At 51.6% G+C, this 22,963-nt stretch overlaps 2 protein-coding genes and 1 long non-coding RNA gene across 3 annotated transcripts in view; 1 reads left to right on the plus strand and 2 right to left on the minus strand.

Moving 5' to 3' along the window:
• The first annotated feature begins 486 nt into the window (after positions 1-486).
• Positions 487-10,073, plus strand: LOC307114539. Its single transcript, XR_013815020.1, has 3 exons — positions 487-557; positions 974-1,072; positions 5,909-10,073. It is a non-coding gene; the product is annotated as an uncharacterized lncRNA (long non-coding RNA).
• On the minus strand, positions 1,492-19,344 carry INPP5K (inositol polyphosphate-5-phosphatase K). Its single transcript, XM_079797060.1, has 12 exons — positions 19,077-19,344; positions 17,088-17,195; positions 16,647-16,755; positions 12,099-12,215; positions 11,582-11,757; positions 10,945-11,056; positions 10,080-10,189; positions 4,522-4,708; positions 3,518-3,655; positions 3,186-3,269; positions 2,946-3,050; positions 1,492-2,759 (listed from the first exon to the last, which is right to left on the minus strand). The coding sequence occupies exons 1-12, from the start codon at positions 19,127-19,129 to the stop codon at positions 2,700-2,702; spliced, it is 1,359 nt and encodes a 452-aa protein (XP_079653186.1). The 5' UTR covers positions 19,130-19,344; the 3' UTR covers positions 1,492-2,699.
• A 1,024-nt stretch (positions 19,345-20,368) lies between these two features.
• PITPNA (phosphatidylinositol transfer protein alpha) overlaps positions 20,369-22,963 on the minus strand; it is a 41,912-nt gene continuing 39,317 nt past the window's right edge. Inside the window, exon 12 of the mRNA XM_079798465.1 lies at positions 20,369-22,947. The gene's annotated coding sequence lies outside the window, so the exon portion shown is untranslated. The remainder of the gene's footprint in view (positions 22,948-22,963) is intronic.

A 22,963-nucleotide genomic window follows, 5' to 3' on the forward strand; every position in this document is an offset into this window, starting at 1 on the left:
GGATCGAGCCCTTGGGTCTCCAGCCATTCCTTAAGGAAGTGAGAAGGGGAAGTGGCTGGGGAAAGTGACCTTTCCAGAGGGAAGGCTGGCATGGGAGGGGTGAAGTCCAGCAATGGCAGTCACCTTCCCCCAGGCACTCTTCCCTTCCCTCTCACAGCCCCGCCCGCCCAGGAAAGACCAGCAAAGCTTCCTTCCTTCCTCCAGGAAGCACATCTATCCAGGGCAGGCTCATCGCCGGCAGCCACACAATGGCCCTTATCAGCCGCGGCGGAGCCAAGCCCAGAGACCCAGCACACACCAAGTCTCACATATTTCCTGTTTCCACCCAGTGGGTCAGGGCTGGGCCCAGAGCGGCCATATCCTGACTGGGGCCAAGAGGAGGGAAAGCACTCCCCCTTCCCCTCCCGCCTCACTCCCTGCTGGACTCACTCCTGCCAGGCTGGGAGGGTTCTGCCAGGAGAAGGGGGAGCTGTGAGAGGGAAGGGCAGTGCAGACTTAGGGGACCCCTGGCCTCAGTAGCCCTGGAGATCCAGCCCCAGGGCTACAGTGATCATGAGGTAGGTATAGTGTTACCTTGGGTGTTTTGTGTGTACAATTGTTCTTTCACAACATAGCTGTGAATAGTGCATTATTTCATTTCACAGTTGAGACGGTGGGTAGAGATAGAACTTTGATTCACACTGGTCTAACCCCTGTGTCTCTGGTCCTGCACGATACCACAGCTGCCTCTATCGTCCCACTTCTGAGCTGTGGTCTGACAAATGCAGGGTAATGACAGCACCCATGATGGTGGTGCATGTGAGAATGAAGTGGCAAGTGCACGCTTCAGGGTTCTTCAGGTGCGTGTGTGTATTGGGGGCAGGGATAGAGGTTACTATGGGAACTTCCAGGTAGGGAGCAGAAAGAAAAGATGGTGACTTTTTTTTTGTTTTGTTAAGCCTCACACAAGCATATTTTTCCCATTGATTTTTAGAGTGGAAGGAATGGGGAGAGACAGAATCGTCTGTGTGGGAGACACATGGATTGGTTGCCTCCCATACGCCAGAGGCCAGGGATGGAGCCTGCAACCGAGGTATGTGTCCTTGACCTGGGACCCTTCAGTCCCAGGCCAACGCTCCAACCACTGAGCCAAACTGGCTAGGGAGATGGTGACATTTTTGGATAGCTTAACTCAGGACCAAGGAGCAAAACTAAGGTCTGAGAGAGTGGCGGGTGAAGAGGGATGAGCCAGTGAGAGCAGGGAAAGCACCTTTTCTGAGAGTCATCAGTTCTAAGAAACCCATTCTATTAGTGCCCATATGCATGCCTCAAGTGGGCCAAGGACCCAGAGGGTCACTATTCCAGACGCTCATCCCATTCCTACCTGGGCAACATGTTACTCTCAGACACACAAAGGCTAGTCTGGATCTATAGGACCCTCATCCTGGAGTCTAGCAAGGGCCCATCACTATGTACCCCTTCCCACCACCATGAAGGAGTCACACACAAGTGTAAAAGCCATGTTTCTAATTATCCCCGATGTAACAGACAACACGGAGAACCAAGGCCCGCTAGGGGCCAGGGGCCAGTGCTCGATGGTACACACGGCTCCAGGGCGGAGTACGGAATGCAGAGCAGTTGGAGTGTTCCTCAGTTTCAGGTTGCAGGGCTTATGTGACAGTCACAGAGCAGGCTCCCTGAGTGTCTTTTCCTGGGAGAGGGCCGTTGAGTCACCAGTGGCCGGAGGCAAGTGGCAGGAGTAGGAACAGCCATGTCCACACAGCACTGGAGAATGCTCCCTGAAGACCCCCAGGGCCAGATTCTCCAAAACGTCTTGATTCCAGCCTTCCTCTCTGCCCGCCCCACCTCTAGGTCCCAGGTGTCTAGAGGGCAGGTTTCTGGTTAATGACTTCAGGCAAGGGTGGGGGCAGATGAGCTGGACTGGACAAAGACCCCCGTGGAAAAACTTAGAGCCCTTCACAAGATGGCAGGTTGGGGGCATGATCCACCAGCAGAAGTGAACCTGGGTCCAATTCTCTGCTCAGGTCCTGGAACGTCCTGGGTCACACTCCATGGGTACAGGCAGGACACCCAACTTGTCCACACCCCTACATAAGAGCCTGGGTAACGGGGCCCCTCCATCCTGCCCACTCAGTCATACGGCTTCTGTTCAGAGCAAGGCTCCCAGACCTTCCTCCATTCCTCAGGGAGACAGGCAATGAGATGCCAAGACTCCTGGAACCCAGTGCTGCTTGCACCAACCAGTCTATGGAGCCTGTACAAATGTGAGCATCTCCCCCCACCCCCACCCCCCGCAGGCAGCTTGAGGCCCAGGATGGTGTGACAAGAATGCAGGCCTGTGCCAGATGGGGCATGTGCCTGGCAGGCCTGCTTGGGCAGGACTGGAAGTGTGTGTGGGGCAAAGCAAGAAATGAGATATAAGCTGGAGGGTCCCTCCCACATCCAGTGGACTGCCCCCAGGTCTTCACTGTTGACAGATTAGCTGGTTTCAATCAGCTCAGCAAAAAACCTGTATTTGAGTGGCCAATTCCAGAGATCTGGACTGGAGAGAGCACAGGAGTGTGGCTAGAACTCCCCTGGGAGGGGAAGGATACTTGCTGCCTCCTCAGGGGGCTGGCTGGGCCCCCAGCACTCCTGGAAGTGGTGAGCAGAGCTGGCCGCCAGCTCTGGCCTCCGCCCTGGATTCCCCTCATCTAGGCTCAGATCCGTGGTTGGACTTCACCCAGTGGGTCCTCCTCCAAGAAGGCTTGAGGCTGGATCTGTGGCGATGAGACAGGCAGTGAGCGGAAGGGGAAAGAGCAGGTTTTCCTCCGGATCGTTCCATCACTGGTATTCCCCAACTGCTGCAGCTGCAGGTACAGGTTGGCTCCAAGGCCTGTGGCCTCAGGGAATGGAAGAGGGGCTCAAGTCCTCTGTGTCCCTTTCCCCTTACCCCACCACGTTACCTTGAACGGATTGCTTATCCCCACCACGGAACGTAGACTGTTGCTATAGTAACAGAGGAGAAACTGATCTTCAGTCTCGGGGATATCGCTGATGTTGATATAAACCTGGAGAGGAGGATGGACAGGAATGGGGTCAGCTCCCTGGCCCTGAGTCCCACCCAGCTCTTAGCAACTAGTTATCCAGCAGCCAAGCCCACCCGCTGAGGTGTGGAACACCTGTCTTAGGAAGGGGGCAGGTACCTGGTTCAACCTGTCGTTGAAGGAGACCTGGTTGTCCCTGACCCAGACATAGGACACGTAGTCATTAATGTGGCGAAGCCCCACCTGTGGGAAGGGGGATTGGGCGGTCAGTAGTCTGGGGGGACACAGGACCTACAGCAAATCCTAAGGAGAGGGTGGTCTCATTCCTATGTTTGGCTATCATACTGTATACCCTCCCCTTCACTGACAGCCCCTAGGTGAACTCTTTAGTCTCTGTGTCCAGCTCCCACGAGCCCTCAGGATGGATAAACCAGAGCAGGGGCTGGGCGGGGGGGGCGCTGATGGGATTCCCGGCCTCGCCCCCACATCACCTTATACAGTCCAATCCAGTCCCAGGGGCTGCTGGGGAAGTCTGGGGTCAAAGAGTAGTTGATAAGCATAGCATTCTCCATGGTCCACAGGCCCTCTGGCATCAGGGTGATCAGTGGGACAGATACCAATGGCTTCAGCTACACACAGGGATAGGAAAGGGGTTGACAATCCATAGCATCATTCCCTTCTCTGAGATAAATGTCCTTACTGTGCCCTCCCAACACGTAAGGGTCAGAGGAGGGGCTCCAGGGTGGTGGGCATAGAATGCTGGGCTGCCCTGAGAAAGTAGCAGACCGTGGCTGGCCAGCTGGAAAGAGAAAGGACCAAAGGCTTGTCAGGGGTCACTGGTCCTGGCAGGAGGGACAGAGCTGAGGGTCAGGTGGGTAACCAAGCAGAGAGTCCAGTGCTGAGGGGTGAGAGTGGGGGAGGATGGGGGAAACTGCTAACAGGTTTAAGGAGCCAGGTAGCTGCTCTCAGACCTTCGGGGTTCCTTGCCCAAAGACCCAAATTCAATTTTCAGGGGGAAGGGTGCCTGTGGTAGGAACAGCTGTAGGTTTGCAGCAAGAACAAATGGTGTACAGACAAACCAGTATGAAAAGCTGAGGGCAGTCAGCAGCTCAAAGGTTAACACTGACTGGGTCATTAGATGGCAAAATACAAGGATGGAGGGAGCTCCCTTTGCAACCTGATCCAGATAGGTTCAGACAAATGAAGGGAAGTCCAACTTCACATAGTAGGTAATAAGCATAATGGAACTCAGCCCCAAGGGACAGTGCCAAGAGGAAATGGAAACCTCCTCACAAAGGGTCTGGGCAGTTTTTGACAGGCAGAGCCATCAACAGCTCCAAGAGCGGGGATACCTGACCTGGGAGGAGAGGCAATCATGTCTCCCTACAGGTCTCCCCCGGGATCTGTGGACACCAGAATCCAGGGCTGGAGGGTTTGGGGATGTGGCCCAGCATGGCTGCTCCTCTGCCAAGTGCCGGGCAGCCCGGAAGTTCACCTCCAAGTCAAAGGTGCCAGTGACAGGTTTATGGTCACTGATGGTGTACATCATGTGGCTGATGTAGCTCCTCAGAGACAGGGAGAAGTGGGGGGCCGGCAGCCTTGGGGTACAGGAGTCAGTGTGGGGCTGCCGCTTCAACCTCCACAGGATACGGTCAGTCCATGCAGGCTTGCGCTTTTTCTCACTGAGGGTGGGGGAAGAGGAAGAACGGGGAGAGAAGAAATGCTATTTTTGCCTTCTCCTTTATTCAATTACTATTTTAAGTAAACATTTTAAGTTTTACCTAAATTTCAACAGCAATACAGTTTTCTAGTAACAGATGCAGAACAGTGTCTCCATGGTTAACTCCATCCGACTCTAGGATCAGAGAGCAGCTGGGGGAAGGTTCTGCCCTGTTAAGGTTCCAGGCTGGTGAACACGAGGCGACTGGGGAGAGTGGCGGGCCTGGAGAAGGCATGGGAAATCCTGGCCCTTTCCCCATACCTTGCCCTGCGTATCTCCTCCACTTGCCTGTTCTGGAATGACATCCTTTTTTAATAAACCAGTAATCTAGTTCTAAAAGGTAAGAAGGCTATGTGCCCTTTGGCAAGTGACCTCATCACTCTAAGCCTTGATTTCTTTGACTCTAAGATGGGTTGATAATAGTACTTACTTCAAAGAATCTTTGTGAAGATTAAATAAATTAAGGTGAGTCAAGGGAGTGGTCAAGAAGTGGTAACTGCCTAACCCACATCTGCTTGGGCCTCCTTGGGCTGTTTCAACTCTTCACTCTTCTGAGGAGTGTTCAGAGGACATGGGAATGTGGTATTTCCATCCCAGAGACTACAGACACCGAGTCTTGGACATTCCGTGCCTAACAATGCTTAAAACTTGGTAATAAACCACAGGAATGTACCACTTTCCCTTTCAAAGCATTCCCCCTCCCCAACTTCCCTCAGAGTTAAGAGCCCAGACTTGCTGTCACGCCAGAACCCTCCCAAGGACTGACCACAGCCTGTCTCTCCTTCCCCTTCAGTTCCTCTTAGCCTGTCTCCCTTTGCTCCTTTTCCAGGCTCTGGTCCAGGCTCATCCCTGGCCACCTGTAGGACTCATTCTTTCAACCAGATTGACTGAGCCCTCATTATGTGCCAGGCCAACTGGGGACCCGAGAAATGAGATTGACAAGTTCCTTGAGGAGCTTGTTTGACAAACAAATGACAAGAAACAAATAAGCAAAATAAATGTGTACTAATCAAATACTGCATGTATTCCCCCATTTCTAATAATAACATAGCTAAGCCTGGGGTCCTTCTGTGCATTAGGCACTGTGACAGGTGTCTCAAAGGCTGTTCTAGTCCTTCCAACACTGGAAGAACGTTACAGATCACACTTTTCTCCCCCACAGGACACTGAAGTTCAGAAAGGTCACCCTGTCCAGGTGGAGGCCGGATGCTTGCCAGGTCTGCTGACTGAAGTCTGCACTCGTTCCACAGCACTCCACGGTCTGCTCCAGCCCCGCTGTGGCCAATCACAGCTGCCAGAACGGCCTTACAGCGTGTGCTACAGCGTGCATTACCTGGATGGGGCCTCACTCATGCTTTTTGGCTGAATGGTCATGACTGAATATAAGAATTGTTTCTCAAGATTAGTATGTCTTGACTTTCAAAATACTAAAACCAAGTAGATCTGCAAGATTCTCTCTGTTTAAGAGCCTAAAAAACTGAGCCAATTGCCCAGCCGGTGTGGTTCAGAGGTTGAGTGTTGACCTGTGAACCAGGAGGTCATGGTTCAATTCTCAGTCAGGGCACATGCCCTAGTTGTGGGCTTGGTCCCCAGTGGGGGGCGTGCAGAAGGCAGCTGATCAATGATTCTCTCTCATCATGAGGTTTCAATCTCTCTCTCTCCCTCTCCCTTCTGCTCTGAAATCAATCAATCAATCAATCAATCAATCTATATATATATAAAAACAACTGAGCCAACTTACTGACCTAAAAGCGGTGATGTGCTCTATTTTGGGGTCTGAAAGCACTTTTCCCTTCAGCTCCCTGTAGATGACTTCCTAGTGTCTCACTGAACTCTGGACACAAGTCTTGACTAGACTGATCATAATACCCTCTGCTCATTGCCTAGCGGAGAGGTTGACTGGGTTCATGTAACACAAGCCTCCTGCAATCCGGACTTGAACAGGATTTCCCGCCCTCAGCCCTTTCACCCTCCCTGTAATGGAGCTGACCTCGGTCTCATTACATCTTGGCTCCGGGACACCTACTGTGGCTGAGCAAAGCTGCTCCCATGCCCAGCACACTACTCGCTCAGTTACTTTGCACAGCTGGGTCAGGATCCACTCAAGGTACCTCTCATCAGTGCTGCTGACTGACCGGAATGCCTGTCCTTTTCTGCCCAACTCTGATGCCTTCTTTTTTTTAAAAAAATATATTTTATTGATTTTTTACAGAGAGGAAGGGAAGAGGGATAGAGAGTTAGAAACATCAATGAGGGAAAAACATCCATCAGCTGCCTCCTGCACACCCCCTACTGGGGATGTGCCCGAAACCAAGGTACACGCCCTTGACCGGAATCGAACCTGGGACCCTTGAGTCCAAAGGCTGACACTCTATCCACTGAGCCAAACCGGTTAGGGCTCTGCTGCCTTCCTGACAACTCGGATCGATCCTCCTGGCTTCAGCTGCTCCCTCCCCACAGCTTCCACCTCCTTCCGCACATCCGCATAGTTTGGGAACCTTCAGTCTGCCAACTCCTGGACTTGACAGTGTTGATTTGGGTCTCTTGCTATGCGTGGGTCCCTCTACTAGACTGGCTGCTCCTTAAACACTGTGTTTTTCCATTTCATCTTTCGGACCCCCAATTTAAACAGATACCAGGCACCATGCTACATCCCAGGAACGGTCACAAGTCAGATCCTATCTTTGCACTCTGAGCATTCACAGTACAGTAAGAAAGGCACACTGTGTCTTAAAAGCAACATGGAAAGCATAAGGCAGGAGAGAACTCTCAGGGAGACGGGGCAGTGGTCAGGGAAGGCTTTCGAGTAGAGATGATGTCTGAACTGGTTCTCGGGATGAACACCGGTCTGATTAGATAGGGATGCTTCTGCTCCCTATGTGGGGCTCAGGCCCCGGCCACATGGGAACTCCGATAACGTCCTCCCACCCAGACTCAAGTTCAAATTCTTGCTCAATCACGTACTGTTACTATCCTACTTAGATATTCCAAGACTCAGTTTCCTTTCTGTAAGAAGTCAGTAACAACAGTTTACCTAACGAGGATACGGTACGAATTAAGTGACGTGATGCCGGCGAAGCCCTTTTCAATCAAAGGTGCTCAGTAATGTCAGGCACAACGTGGAGGGTATCTCTGCTGTGGAAACAAGTATCTCCTCCTCCTCAGCAAGGCTTGGCTGTTCCCATCCTGCCCTCCTTTCTGCCGCTGCTGGCAAAACTAGCTGTGAATTCAGAGGTACTGTAGGCTAAAGGAAAGCATTGTGGCCCAAGTCCAGAGAATCAGGTCTCAGCCCCAGCTCCGCCATCACTAGCTAAGCCAGCTGAGTCTCTCTACCCAATCTCAGTCCCTGCCAACTGCATCCCAGACCCAGCTGCTTGCAATAACTTCCATTCAGTCTCCTGGTGGTGTCCCTACCACACCTGGGGGTGGGGGAAAAGGGACACCTGCTACATGGCCTGTCAGCAGCTCTCTTCCTGATGGCAAGGGAGGTTTTAGAGTCAAGTGGTGGAGGGTCCCAGCCCCCAAGGCCCCAGCCTGTCCCACCAAGGCCTTAGAATTCCCAGGGCTCTCGTTTCCAATGGACGGGTGGGGAGACTGGCAGTCTCCCTAAGCTGTGACCCGGGCCAGCTGAGACTGCCCTCTTACCTCCTTTCTGGCCTGCTTGACTGCCTTGGCTCAACCCTGTTCGTGTTCAGGCCCTCTTCTTGTGTGCATTGCCAGGCCATGACCCCATTCCGTCTTGCTCCACACTCATGAAATGGCTCCCCGCTCCCCATTTCTTGGCGGGCACACTGGCTCTGCCATGCCCCTGCTAGCACTGGGCCAGCAGTTCTACCTCTCGCCCTGGCCTGGATGTGGAGATCCCTTTTCACCCCTAAATCCCAGAGGCCTGGGGTGCTCTGGAGGACCTCCTCCCTCCCTCAGAAAACAGTCCTATTAGGAGAAATAAATGAAGAAGCTGTTCCAAGTGAAACACAAAACCTCATAACATGTAAGGGGTTCTTCTTTTTCTCTCCCTGCCCTAAGTGGGCCAGGGACTTCTTGCCAGAACTGTGTTTGCCCCTTTCCCTAAGCCTAAGGTTTTGGTGGTGACCTGGCCCCTTCTCAGCTTCTTAGAAAGGTTTTCAGTAAAATGATCACCCACTCGGGCTGGGTAGTTCAGCTGGACAGACCGTAGTCCCAATACACCAAGGTTGTGGGTTCGATCCCACATACAAGCAGCAACCAATTAATGCATAAATGAGTGGAATAACAAATCGATGCTTCTCTCTCTCTCTCCCCCTTTCTTTCTCAAATCAAGAAATAATAAATTTAAAAGAAAACTATTAAGGTTTTTGCCCTAGCCAGTTTGGCTCAATGGATAGAGCGTCGACCTACGGACTGAAGGGTCCCAGGTTCGATTCCGGTCAAGGACACAAGCCTGGGTTGCGGGCTCGATCCCCAGTGTGGAGCGTGCAGGAGGCAGCCGATCAATGATTCTCTCTCATCACTGATGTTTCTAGCTCTCCCTCTCTGAAATCAATAAAAATATAAAACAAAACAAAACAAAAACCTATGAAGATTTTAAAAAAACAACTATCATCCAAATACATGAATCTAAAAATAATGATAGCAGTTATCACAGTGCTTACTGGGTGCCAGGCACTAGGCTATACATAAATAAGCAAGGTCTCATTCAATCCTCAACCAAGGTGGGTACTGTTATCACCCCCACTTTATAGATAACAAAATCGAGCCTTAAATACCTTGGCCAAGGTCATGCAGCTGATGCAGAGCTGTGCTTCTAACTACTAGATGCGCTGTCTCTATATTCCCCCCCATAAAATTCTCCACTGATGACTACTACTTCACCTTCCTCATAGTACCGGACCACCCACAGCTAGGGCAGGGGTACTTAATACCAGAAACTGGCTGAGCCAACCCCCGCTCTGGGGAGGACCAGAAAGCCCTGGGGAGTCGGGGCAGGGGTTCCCAGAATACTGAAAAGCAGCCGCTCGTAAGTCAGGAACCAGCTGCCTCCTCTTCTTCTCTGGCCCTACCTGCCCTGCTAGCCACCCATCGTGGACAGCACTGGCTCCCCCACCTGCTTTCTCTGAGGACAATCTGGGACAGCTCCCACGGTCAATGCCTCACAGCGGGTGAGAGGCACCATTCCTGAGAGGTGATGGCTGGATCTAATCCTGCTTCCCTAACACTTCTACTCTGAGGCAGCTCCCCGTGTCACTAGGGCCAGCACAGTCTGACTTCCCAGGCCTCCTGGCTCCCCATTTCCTCCTCACGGGCTAATTCCAGAACCGAGGCAGACTGATCCTCTACTGCCAGAGCCCCCTCACCTGGTGTCATAGTTGTTGGAGTTCTTATCAAACTTGTAGGTGGGCGGGAAGAGCAGGGGGCCCTCCTGGAACTCCCGGAGCAGGGTGTCGCATCTCTTGGCAATGCTGAGCTGCAGAGAAAGGCGCAGTCCCATTTCCCAGTGGCCCCGACCCCATGGCCAGCACCACATTCCCTTTAAGGGATCAGCCATCAAGTGAGGTAAGATTCAAGCAATGCCACTTGACTTCCCCACAGCCCAGTGGCAGCCTCCGCATCCCACCCACACCTCCAGAACAGCGGAATCCTTTGCAAACATTACCCCACAGTCCCAGGGGAGGCAGCTGCCTGCCATCTCCCAGTCCTTGGACTGAGCAGCGGTCGCCAACAGGCGGTCCGCAGACCACTGGTGGTCCGTGAGGTCCGAAAGGTTGGCAACTGCTGGACTAGAGGGACTAAGCTTCAGATTCCATCTCTCTGGGAGCCACTAGCATGTATCAGAGGGGAGGCCGGGGTAGCCAGGGTTCCCCCAATGGGGAGTATCTCATCCTCTAGGAGGCAAGCAAGCCTGGGGATGGGAAAGACGACAGGGATGCAAGAAGGTTGGTGCTCAACAGGCCAAAGGCCTTCTTTCTTCCTATGATAAAGCACACTCCTTAGCTATAGCCTGGTTCCTTCAAAAGAAGACCAGGCCCTAACAGGACTGGCTGCCCCACCCCACCCCCACCCCCAGTGTGAAGCCCTGTTAGACTCCTCCCTGCCTGGGCACAGGGATTTCGGAGGACTGGGAAAGGAGAAAAGCACTAGGGAACCTGAGCAATGCTCCCCACATTTCAGTTTGGACCTCCACCCTGGGCTCGGATCACCCCTCTGGAACCCCCTTGATACCTGATCCTTCTCCCACAGGTCACTGTAGCACTGACTTTTTACGGCTTCCCGAACAAAGTGCAACCCAAAGTCCTCGATCCGAAAGTTCATGTCTCCAAACCAGACAATGAGGCTTCAGAAAGAAAAGGCAGCTGAGGTTTGTGATGAGGACAAAGAAGGGAGGAGCAACAGCTGGCTCAGGCCCGCTCTCTCCAGGGGCTGCAGGTGAGAAGTCAGATGCTGGGGGAGCACTAGGTGAAGACCAGGGCATAGGCCCAACAGGACTGCTCTCGTGGCTCCTCCCCCACCTTTTAAGGTGAAGAGACCAGCCCCCAGGGCAAGTGGCAAATACTAGCAGGATCTGCCCGTCCCTCAATGGGCCACCAGGCAAGGCTGAGAACCAGCCCTTTGAACCACCTGGGTTCTTGACCGGGGATGTTCAGAAGTGTCCAGGGCTTCTAGGCAGGGCAGAGGGGCCAGAAAAGGAGTCCCAGACCTCAGGCAGGCAAAGCTGGATGAGAGAGCAGATGGGTATCAGGGGCGAGGCTGGGAGAAGAGCACAAATTGCCTCCGGCTGGGCAGCAGTGATGTGGCAGAGGACGCTAGCTGGGCTGTGTGGGAGAGAGGGTGGGGCGGCAGTTTGCAACTGCATGCTCACTCATGGTCCAGGATGTTGGGGATATCAGGTCCCTCAAAATTCTGCATCTCCAGGATCCAGTCAAAGTGCTCCAGCCGCTGGTCGTTGTTGGCCAGGTGGGGGGGTAGGTGGCAGTTGATGATGCTGACGTAATAGCCATGAAGCTTCAGGCAGATGCTGACGGCCCCTTTGTTCCCCTGGTAGGACAAGGGGGTAGAAGGGCTGGAAGCTGCTCTGGGTGGGAAATACCTCTCTTCTCCCATCATAGACCTCAGGCCTCTCCTCCCACAGGCTTTCCTAGGGCCAGACATTCAGCTTCCCAGGGCGAGCTCTCCATCCACAGAGCCCAGCTCACCCAGCCTGAGGTCTCAGGATACTAAGACCCCGGAGGTAGGAGCGTGGGTATGCAGGGCACTATACTGGACAGAATGCCAAGATTCATTTTACCCCTTTTTCCGTTTGTCCAGCTCTAAGGCCCCAGCCCTTCCCAGGCCAGGAGGCCTCCCGGTTCATGGCTCAGATAAGACTCAGTCCTTACCCAGTACCCGAAGAGGCCAGTGGGTGTGGATTTAGCACAGAGGATCTGGATAAAGGGCAAATGCTGACACTTGGCAAAGACCAGTAAGAGGAGCCCCTGCATGCGGACAGAGGAGACCTGCAGGACAGGAGAGGATAATGGTCACTCATTTCCCTGCACAGGCCACGTGTGGCCCCGCCAGGCGCTGGGCTACACAAATGCCCTCCTCAGGGCTACGGTATCTCAGTTCAAGTCTCAGAGTTTCACTCCCTTTAGCTGCCGAATGATGCATTGTGGGAGCTGAGCAAGTTTGTTTCTGTTCCTGGATCTGGAGGTTGAGGACAGAGAAGGCAAGGCTGCCATGGCACCATGCCATCAGGTGGGCATCGACTCTTCAGTCCCAGCCCCAGGCATGCCTAGGCGCTCCTCTCACCAATGCCCTCCTGAGGTCCGCTGGGTACTCCTGGGCCACCACCCCTGTGGGCCAGGGCCTCAAGAGGAATGCAGCTCTGCAGGATAGTGGCTAAGGGCACTTACTTTCAAATCCTGGCTCGGGTTCTTAGTATTTGATACTGGACAAGTCTCTCAGCCTATTATCTCATTGAGAGAGCAGGAATCTACCTCACAGATACTGGAAGAATTAACTGGCAGCTATGTTTTGGTTTAAGGATTCTTTTTTTATTTTTATTTTTAAAATATATCTTATTGATTTTTTTACAGAGAGGTAGGGAGAGGGATAGAGAGTTAGAAACATCGATGAGAGAAAAACATTGATCAGCTGCTTCCTGCACACCCCCTACTGGGGATGTGCCTGCAACCAAGGTACATGCCCCTGACCGGAATCGAACCCGGGACCCTTGAGTCCACAGGCCAACACTCTATCCACTGAGCCAAACCGGTTAGGGCTTGGTTTAAGGATTCTTAAAAGTAAATACAGCCCAAGCTGGTTTGGCTCAGTGGATAGAGCATCAGCCTTCGGACTGAAGGGTCTCAGGTTCAAATCTGATCAGGGGCACATACTCAGGTTGCAGGCTCGATCCCCAGTAGTGGACATGCAAGAGACAGCCGATCAATGATTCTCTCTCATCATTGATGTTTCAACCTCTCTCTCCCTCTCCCTTCCTCTCTGAAATCAAGCTTTTTAAAAAAAGTAAATAGCCGAAACCGGTTTGGCTCAGTGGATAGAGCGTCGGCCTGCGGACTGAAAGGTCCCAGGTTCGATTCCGGTCAAGGGCATGTACATTGGTTGCGGGCACATCCCCGGTAGGGGGTGTGCAGGAGGCAGCTGGTCGATGTTTCTCTCTCATTGATGTTTCTAGCTCTCTATCCCTCTCCCTTCCTCTCTCTAAAAAATCAATAAAATATATTTAAAAAAAAAAAGTAAATACAGGGAAGGAACATGAGAGAGCCTTCCAGGGTGCTGGAAATGTTGTGACTCTTGACTAGACTAGCAGTAACATGGATGTACATACAGATAAAAATCCATCAAACCGTACACTTACTTCCTGAAAACGTTATAGCTCAGTGAAAAAAATTAAGAAAATGCTCCCCCCAATTAACTACAGATGGTGGGCAGTTGGATGTTCACAAAAGCAACATAGAGGGGATGACAGTGAGTACAAAAGACGCGTTCGCAGGTTGGGAAGAGGAGCTAACATCTACTGAGGCTTCCTATCCAACTCTGTAAGGACCCACTGTCCCTGTTTTCCAGGTGAATGACCCAGGCTCAGGGGGACTATGTACCCAGCAGGACCACCTGGATAACAACATCAAAGGACCAGGACTGCCGGAACCCCTGCTGCCTGAGAACGGGCCTTAGCTAGTGGCCCTCTATCTCAGCTTCAGGCTGTCTACACCCACCACTCAAGTAGCTGTTTCCGGAGCCTGAGTGCAGAGGCCAAGGAGGAAATCCCCGGGTGGGGAGTGTGTACTGGGGCCTTCCAGGAATTATGAAACTTGATCCTGCAGGCCAGGAGCTCTGGCACAGTGGAGGAGTCAAAGCAGGGGGAACCCCAAACCCAGGACTGAGTGAAGGAGGCGTGAGAACCTAGGGTTGAGCCCTGGTTGCTACAACTGTGTCCACAGCTCTTCCCTCCATCCCCAGTCTTGGTTTCTACTCTTCACATGCACATATGGTAAAGAAAGGAGGGGAAGGGCTAGATCTGAGGGACTGACTCCCAAGGGAACGAATAAAGATTCAGGGAGAGTTTCAAGTTTAATCCTAACTCAGAGCTGATTTGGGCACCAGTCCACTTTGTGAAGGAGCAGGGAAGTGGAGGGGTGGGGGTGGGGACGGGCAGGAAAGCCTCAGACAGGGAGAAAGGGTGGGGCTGTGCGGAGAGGCAGATTTGTAGGGGAGTTCCAATTGGAGGAAATGAAGTGGGCAGGGCTAAGGGCCTAGAAAGGAGGTGACTGGGAGTCCGCAGCCAGCAAAGGGGGCAGCCCCAGGCTTCTCAACCTGCTCCTGTCCAAGGGCTCACCCCTTCACCTCAATTCTTGGCTGGGGGTAGGAGGGTCATCTGATTTGGGTGCCAGGCCCCCAGGCTGGCCTCCCAACCTTGGGAGGTGGCAGGGGTGGGAATGGGTTGTATCCCTGCCACAAGCTGAGCTAATTTCCTTGGCTCAATTCCATTCTACCAATCCCTTGCCAATTAGCTGAGGTGCAGGAGGCCTCGTCTTGGGAAGAAAGTGGGTGGTGAGAGAAGTGGTTCTGCCCTCTGAGAGGATCTAGCTCCATATCTGCAGGAAGAGGCCTGAGTTTACTCTGAAGGGAGCCAAAGGCTCGGGCTGGTGTTTTCTAGCCTCAGTAGCAGGACCAAATCATGTAGTATTTCCTGCTTTGGCTCTGCCCTCCTCGGGAGGAGTCACAGCTCTTGCTTCAGCACCATTAAGCAAACTAGGGCAACAGAATTAATTCTAACGAAATCCAGTCACCCAGCAAAGGGAATAGGGAAGTGGTCGGCAAACTCATTTGTCAACAGAGCCAAATATCAACAGTACAACGATTGAAATTTCTTTTGAGAGCCGAAAACCGACTTCTGCGCATGGGCCACGAAGTTTCAATCGCACTGTATGTGCCCGCCCGCACGTGGTATTTTGTGGAAGAGCCACACTCAAGGGGCCAAAGAGCCGCATGTGGCTCTCGAGCCGCAGTTTGCCGACCACTGGAATAGGGCAATTCTGGTCTTTTCATGAAGCACTGCATTAGGGGCTTTGAATGGGAGTGTTTCATCCCTCAGGGATTCAAGGCAGAAAGGTGAAGATCAGCAATCTAGAGCCTTCCTATGGATTCTCCTATGGTCTAAAGATTCCTCAGAAAGATACTGGCCCTTCAGACTGACAACCCTTTCCTCCACACCTATCTTCCCTTTCCTAACCTCTGGGCTCCCGAGAATTTGAGGTGCATGACCCCTATAATCGGAGGATACTCTCTATACCAACAGTTTGGCCATAGACAGGATACCTGTCAGCCTTGGAGCTCACCAGTATAGCAATATAGTAGTTAATATGGGTTATGTCCTGGCCAGGTGGCTCAGCTGATCGTAGTGTTGTCGGTTGCGGGTTCAATTCCTGGCCAGGGCACATACATAGGTTTTGGGTTTGATTCCCAGCTGGGTGCGTATGGGAGGCAATTGCTCGATGTTTCTCTCTCTCATCTATGTTTTTCTCTCTCACCCTTCCTCTCTCTAAAAAAAAATTTTTTTTTTGATAATTAAAAAAACCACACACACACACACACAAACCCATATCATTGGGTGAGGATTAAAAAAAAAAAAAGAGCCCTAGCTGGTTTTTCTCAGTGGTTAGAATGTCGGCCCGCGGACTGAAATCAACCTGAAGGGTCTCAGGTTCGATTTTGGTCAAGAGCATGTACCTCAGTTGCAGGCTCGATCCCTGGCCCTGGTTCAGGACAGGTGCGGAAGGCAACCAAACGATGTGTCTCACATCGATGTTTCTCTCTCCCCCTCCCTTCCATTCTCTCTAAAAAATCAATGGGGGAAAAATATCCTCACGTGAAGATTAACAACAACAACAAAAGAATCCCTTCCTCTCTGAAATCAATAAAAATACATTAAAAAAACCAACAACCCTGGATTCAAACTCCAGAGAGCCTGTATGACTTCTGAATCTTGATTTAATCTGTAAAATACCTGTATTTCAAGAGTTAAGATTCAAAAATAATGTAATAAAGAGCTTATTTATAATGTCTAACATCAAGTAAGAATTTGATAAATGGTAGCAATTATTATTATACTCAGAGATTGCAAGCTAGCCACATGAGGAGAGAGTGCTTAGGGATGGGCAGTCACTGAGGGGTTAATACGCCCTACCGCACCTCCCCAAGGAATCCTCCCAACCTGAAAAACATCAAGGTATAAACTAACCCCTGGGGTCCCAGCTCAGCTGCAGGTCCTACAGGCAGGAGCCCCAGGGAACTAGGGTAACTGAGGCTTAGGCCTTTAAATAATGGGAAACAACATGAAAGCCTGAGTGGGAGATAAAAGGACTGGGGGGTTAGTGACAAGAGGTAAGACACATTTCCCAAGTGCCCATGAACTTGAAAATTACCTTGACGAAGCTGAGAGGGGAAAGCACATCCATGAAGAAACTGCTCCATGGGTCTTCAAAGGCAGTGTCAGAAAGGAGGCTCATGATCCCACAGTTCATTTCCTGCAAACTGCCCACCGCAGGTCAGAGGCTCTCCCCCTGGCCTGGAGGGTCCTGCCTCTACCACAGACAATTAATGCTGCCCTCAGCGGACTTTCAAGCGTTGGGTTCTCATGACTACGAACGGTCTCTCCCTCCCTTGGCTCTTGACTTCCAACCCCTTGCCATTGCTGACCCAGGACAAGAGACACGGGCCCTGATGCAGGCTGAAAGCTCCTAACCTTCAGACTCCAGGGAGAGGGAGGACAGATTACAGCCGTTCCCAGGGAGACAACTTGGGACTGGTCAGGCTTACCTGACCTCAGATAGAGGGACAGGTGAAGGGGCCCTGCAGACACCTACCCAATGACATACATGTCCAGATTCGGGTCCTGGTTGTCCAGCTGAAGGAGATTATCAAGGTCTAGAGGGGGTGCTGCAGAGGCCACATTCCATGTCACGACATGTATGCTGTGGAAGGGATGAAAAGTGAAGTCAGGGAGAAAGGAGGACAGCACGTGTACAGGTAACAGAAGGGCGTGCAGGCCTGCTCATGGACACAACACAGTCCACTGCAATCATAATGAGAAACATGACTTTCTGCATCTGGTGGTGGGGATCGAGGCGCTGAACTACAAGCCCTCCATCTTCACCTCCGTTCCCTGAAGCAGGAAATTCCCACCCTGGATTGGCTCCTCCATGCAGGCCCACAGCTACACACATCTGGCAGCTCTGGTGCTGCTGACACTAGGAGAGCGGAAGGGGTAGATAGTCGGGAATTTATTAATTTTACCAGCTATTCACACTGCAGCAATCATCTATGGCTCAGTCAGCAGCTTTCCACTCCCCTGTCTTTAATCCAGTTCCTGAGACCACCAGAAAGATTCTGGAGGTTCAGTTTCCACCTTATGAGAGACCTCAGCACAAGACAGGGAAACTTAAAAAATGACAGGGATAACACCATGTTCCCTTCCTCACTCCTTCCTATGGTTGTGATCCCTGGAGCAAAACTACTTCTGCCAGCATATAAGAAAGCCTGAGGAGCCCCAGCTTGTTTGGGTCAGTGGATAGAGTGTCGGCCTGCGGACTGCAGGGTTCCTGGTTCGATTCCAGTCAAGGGCACATATCGGGTTTTTGGGCTCGATCCCCAGCGGGGGACATGCAGGAGGCAGCAAATCAATGATTCTCTCTCTTCCTCTCCTTTCTGCTCTGAAATTAGTTTAAAAAAAAAAAAAAGCCTAAGGAGTAGATTCCAAATAACAGCTTTCTCAGCACCTCAAAAGTCTATCGTCTTTTAGGAAAAGCAACCAGTTGGGTAATATTCTCCATCTCAGCTTCATGTGAGCCCTAGGGAAACAACAGAACAGCAGCTCTCAGGGGAAGGAGAGACTCCAGGGAAGCCCCAGATTGTGCTGAGTCCAGAGCAGGCAGTGGCTGCTAGTACAAACCCTGTGGAGAGCAAGAACAGCCACGCAGCCTCAGGTGAGTCCTAGGTACATCCTGAAGAGGACCTGCAGCAGCTGATCTAGAATGGGAGAGGGCTACAAAAGGGTAGGCTTCTCCACCAGAGCCTGTTCTTGGAGGTTCATGTTCTAAAAAGCACAACCTGAAGAAGAAATTCTTGGCCAGCTGAAACAACTTCCTGCCCCTTCCCTTGAACATCAACAAAACAAAAAACCTCTTCCCAGGCACTGGAGGTTGTGCTTTGTTTGTTTGCGATCTCCCCCTGCTGTCCGACAGAGAATTAAGAAAGGCAGCCCTTTCATTCCGAGGCTCCTTGTTTTCCCAGGGACCTGCTCTACGTGAATGGGGAGCAAAAGTCGGGATTTCTTGCCCAAATTCTCAAGTCCCACGATTAGCAGCAAATCCTGGCATCGTGATCTGCACTAAGTAAGCTGGTGATTAGCGTTGTTCCTCGTTCAAGAGCAAGCATGGGACCAGGCGATAGGGTCTTATCTACATTTGTTTTCCGATTTTAGGAGGTCACAACGGGATCAGGCCGACCCCATGATGTAAGTGCTGATTAAAAATAAGAACAGGTGTCTACTCTAGAGCTGAGAGTGCCTTGTTATGTCTTTAACTTCAAACAGCCCACCGTGCCTTCTCCAGAAGCCAACTGGGCACCTGCTTGGGGCACCCAAGTGGGAAACAGCTCGGCGGCTTGAGTTTGGAAGGGGCGTGGGGCACGGACTGAACACAGCGCGCTGGACACTGGGATAATTTGAGAGCAACTCCGGACGAGAAGCAGCCCTGTAGGCCCGGTCGCTTCTCTCCCAGTCTGCTTCTACCCCAGATCCGCAGCCCCAATTGGGTCGGAAGCAGTCAGTGATCCAGCTCGGAGGCCTTCCTCACCTGAGCTTCCTGTCTCTCGGTTCGGTTGGTTTCAGTGGGTTCACCGTCTCCATCGTGCCCCCGCGGAGACCCGGCCGGCTCGCCCCAGCGGGTCCGGGGCCGATCAGCGCTCCTTGGGCCGCAGGTCCGGCCGGCTCGGGCTCGCCGGATTGTTTTCTTCCGGATTCGGGGCCTCCGCCTCGGCTCCCGTAAGAGGCGGGGCTTGAGCGCTCGGACTCTGGGTGGTGCCGCGGGGAAGAGGCGGTGCTCCCAACCAGTGCGGACAGCTGAGAGGCTGGGAGGACAGGAGCTTAGGCCCCCGGGACGCGAGAGGCGTGTCCTAGTGTCGGCAGAACCCGACGTCACACTGCCCGCCCGGCGTGGGCGTCGCCGCCGCCATTCGCCCCCCGGATCCCACGGCTCCCAGAGTGCCCCGCGCGAGGCCTGCCGGGAGGGGCCGGCTTCCGGCGGAGGCCATCGCCACGCCCGCCCGAGCGTCTCCGGCCCCCGCAGGTTTCAACCTAGTCGAGTCTGAGGTCTGTAACTTCTGCGCTGCCCCCTCCCCCGCCCCTCACTTTCCAAGGCCCAGAGGCCCGAAGAGCGCTGCTGTCTGCTGTTCAGCCTGTAATCCGGCCCCCCCACCCCCCTCCCCCCGTCACCCCAACTCCAGGTGATCTTTCTCCGGGGGTCTTTGGGCGCCTCCATTCTTAGTTCTTCTCCACGCCGTTTAAACTGTTCTTCGTTTTTCGCGCTTCAGACCCATTAGGTTATCTATTACACATTGGACATTTGGGGGTTCTTGGACTCAGAAAAGTAGCCATCAACGAAGGAAGAAACAGAAGTCCCTGCCTCTATTTTACGACCAAACGAGAAATGATTATTTACTTTGTCAAAGATTAACTGATTTCTTTAAAATCACTGGATCTGATGAGAGCCCTGACTTCACCGAGAAAAATTCAGTTTTACAAACAAGCTTCATGAGGGTCACAGACCCGGAAGCAAAGTTAAGAATTATTTTAAATATATGTTTTGTTTGGTAGGATGGGAAAAAGAGGGAGATGTGAAGAAGGGATATAAAAACAAAAATAACTGCCAGTAGGAAATGGCCAAATTACTTTCAGATATGTGATGTTTGCGTAAGTAAAATAACAAGGGGGTGGTTTAATTTATTGAAGTACACCTGCAAAAATTTTCAGAGATACCTGGTACCTTTCCTAATCCTTCCCTGGCAAAATGGGTGACATCAGCAAGAATTTGCAGATATGCAAGTTGTAAAACATAAAAACATCACCAATAAGTTCGACTCCGTGAAGCTCTGTCTAGGATTTTATTAGACTGCTTTCCCCCCCAATATACCTGTATTGGAAGATTGAGACAAAAAGGCACAAACTCACATTAAATAAAGTAATCTAATCAAGTCTACAATGTGTATTTTGTAAAAGAAGTAGCACTAGAAACCAACCAAAATAAGTCAGGGAGTCCCAGTAGGGACTGTAAGAGAACTTGGGAAGATACACGCCTGCCCACAATACTGACCTGTCCCTGACCTCTCTCTCTGAGAAGGCCAGAGCCCAGCACTCCTCCTACAGAGGCACTGCTGCTTCCAGCTGGGACCGTGACCCTGGAAATCCAAGGGAAAGGAAGCAGCTGACCTGAAGGGGCGTGGCACATCCTCAGGCACTACCCTGGAGCTGAGTCTTTCATCATAAGCCTCTCTGAGTACTAGCCAGTTTGGGGGGATGTGAAGAGGGAAGGGGGATACTTAAAAGAAGACTACACTGTTGCCCAGCAGCAACACTATCTGTGGGGATGGAATAGACCGGAGAAATCCCTCCTTATGCTTATATGGGCTGCAGCCCCAGACCTAACTGATTCCAGGAAATTCTAGCTCAGCTCATGTGGATGCTTTCATACTGGGGCAGCAGGTGAAGGTGGGAGGAGCCAGAGAAAAGGCAGATAAAGAGTGAGCCTCCCCCCGTCCCCCCCAGAGCTGCAGTGATATGTGTGAATCTCAGAGAAGAGCTGAAGGAAGAAGACTAACATCTGACCCTCAAACCACCTAAACAACTGCTTAGAATATTACCAGTTGTTTATCCCAGGATAACCCACATCTGGACTCACTTGGTTGATAAAAAGGGAGAATGTTAAGCACAAATATAATTATAGCTAATGCAGTGCTTGTAGGAAAACATTCACATTTTTCTCCAACAGGAACGCCTCTTCAATTTTTCCAGTCAAGATAAATGCTTCTAGCAGTTGGGATGTTAACCAACTGAACTGTACACCAAACCCCTTGCTATAGACCCCACAAGGTGAGGACACTAAAAGGGAGGTGTTACAGGCCTCAATGAAGGTCAGAGCTAACCATTCTGTGAAGTCTGAGTCTGTTCACCTTTGCCCCAGGAGGGCCACAGGGAGGCATCCTTCAGGATGTCACAGGTGCAGTCCTGTGAGAGACTCCCTTATTGCACTTAGAAATAAGGCAAAACAAACTAACAAAAATTTGAGGATAAATTTTCCCATCCTACTTCTCCCCCAACAGAGATTTGGTTTCTCTCATTAGCAGCTGTGCCCAGGCTAACATGGGCTTGGATCACTATACACTTGGCCAACATGACTTCACAGGGTTTGGGAAGTGTTAGGTGACACCACAGCTATCTCAGATTCTCCCATGGAGAAGGCATACCCAGGTTCTGCCAGTTGTAGGAAAGTCTAAAGCGCTCAGTGGCTTTTGTTCCCCTGGAGCCTGGACACTCTCACTGGCCTACTTTGGTAGAGTTCTGTACTATGGTCACTACTTGCTTCTGATTGTCCAGGACAGAACTCAGCTTGGGGGCAGGATGAACTGAGTTCTTGATTCCCACATCCTTTCCAGCAACTGGAGACAAGAGGGAACATGTTCTGCTGGGAAGAAGCTATTTGCATGCTCGTTCTGTGCAGCATGAAAAGATCAGGACTCTTGTGTCCTGACCAGCCTCAAAGACAGAGGACAAGAATCTAAGAAAGCACAGAGAAAAGAGGATTATTGCTGAGTGACAGCACCAGCCCACATGGGAAGAGGAGCATGGACATACAGAGCTCCTCGGGGGGCAGACTAATTAGTGTATATATAGGGCAGGCTCGACTCTAAGGGTCACACTGGACAGGCCCCTCCAGGGAGAGCTCGCCCTGGCATACTATGGACTCTGCAGAGACCAAGACAGAGTGGGCAACAGGAGGGCTGAGAACCCATAGGTATTTCTAAGACTAGTGACCAGAGGTGCAATGCCTGGGGCAGGGGTTATTTGTATTTGTTAAATTTTCAAAGCAGATGCTGGCTGGGCCTTGGGTATTTCTTTGGTGCTTAGAGCACTCTAACAGTGGGTTACTGGGAGCAGAGGTCAGAGCTATGAAGCTACATTGCTGTTCTGTGGAACTAGGGGGAAAACTATTTCTGACTCATCCCCTCTCCCCAGGTGAGCACTCAAAATTGCAAAGATCTGTTCAGGAAGCAAAATACTTCAGTTTATCCCAAGGCTGAAAACAAACAAACTTAAATTGATTAAATCACCACATCACAAAAGGCAGCTATTTTGAAAGACTAACAATGTCACTTGAAAATAAAGTGGGGGCACACAGAAATGGGTTGAGAACACAATGGCTGGAGAGGGAGGAGCTGTAAATACAGCAACCTCCACGCCACATATCTCAGAGGAGCAGGCTCCTGCACACACGGGCTTCATAATACCAGAGGGTCTATTTGTTCACAATATTAAAGGGCATCTAGAATTAGCTACAGTAAGGGACTGAAAGTTGCCTGAAGAATGGGCACAGAAAGGCTGCGTCCGAAGATGGCCTGTCACTCGGGAGGGTGGAGCTGCTGGGCCTTCCTGTTGACCACTGTCTTGCAAAACTAGAAGAGAAATACA

This window comes from Cnephaeus nilssonii (assembly GCF_951640355.1).
Source record: "Cnephaeus nilssonii genome assembly, chromosome: 19".
Lineage (NCBI taxonomy): Eukaryota > Metazoa > Chordata > Mammalia > Chiroptera > Vespertilionidae > Cnephaeus > Cnephaeus nilssonii.

What these genes read in the sequence shown, in the direction of transcription:
- INPP5K (XM_079797060.1), bottom strand. Translation starts at nt 19,129, where the DNA reads ATGGAGACGGTGAACCCACTGAAACCAACCGAACCGAGAGACAGGAAG. An exon ending in CCCCTCTCAGCTTCGTCAAG is followed by an intron (nt 12,216 to 16,646) that starts GTAATTTTCAAG and finishes CCTGTCCTGCAG; the next exon opens with GTCTCCTCTGTCCGCATGCA. An exon ending in GGATAAGCAATCCGTTCAAG is followed by an intron (nt 2,760 to 2,945) that starts GTAACGTGGTGG and finishes TCATCGCCACAG; the next exon opens with ATCCAGCCTCAAGCCTTCTT.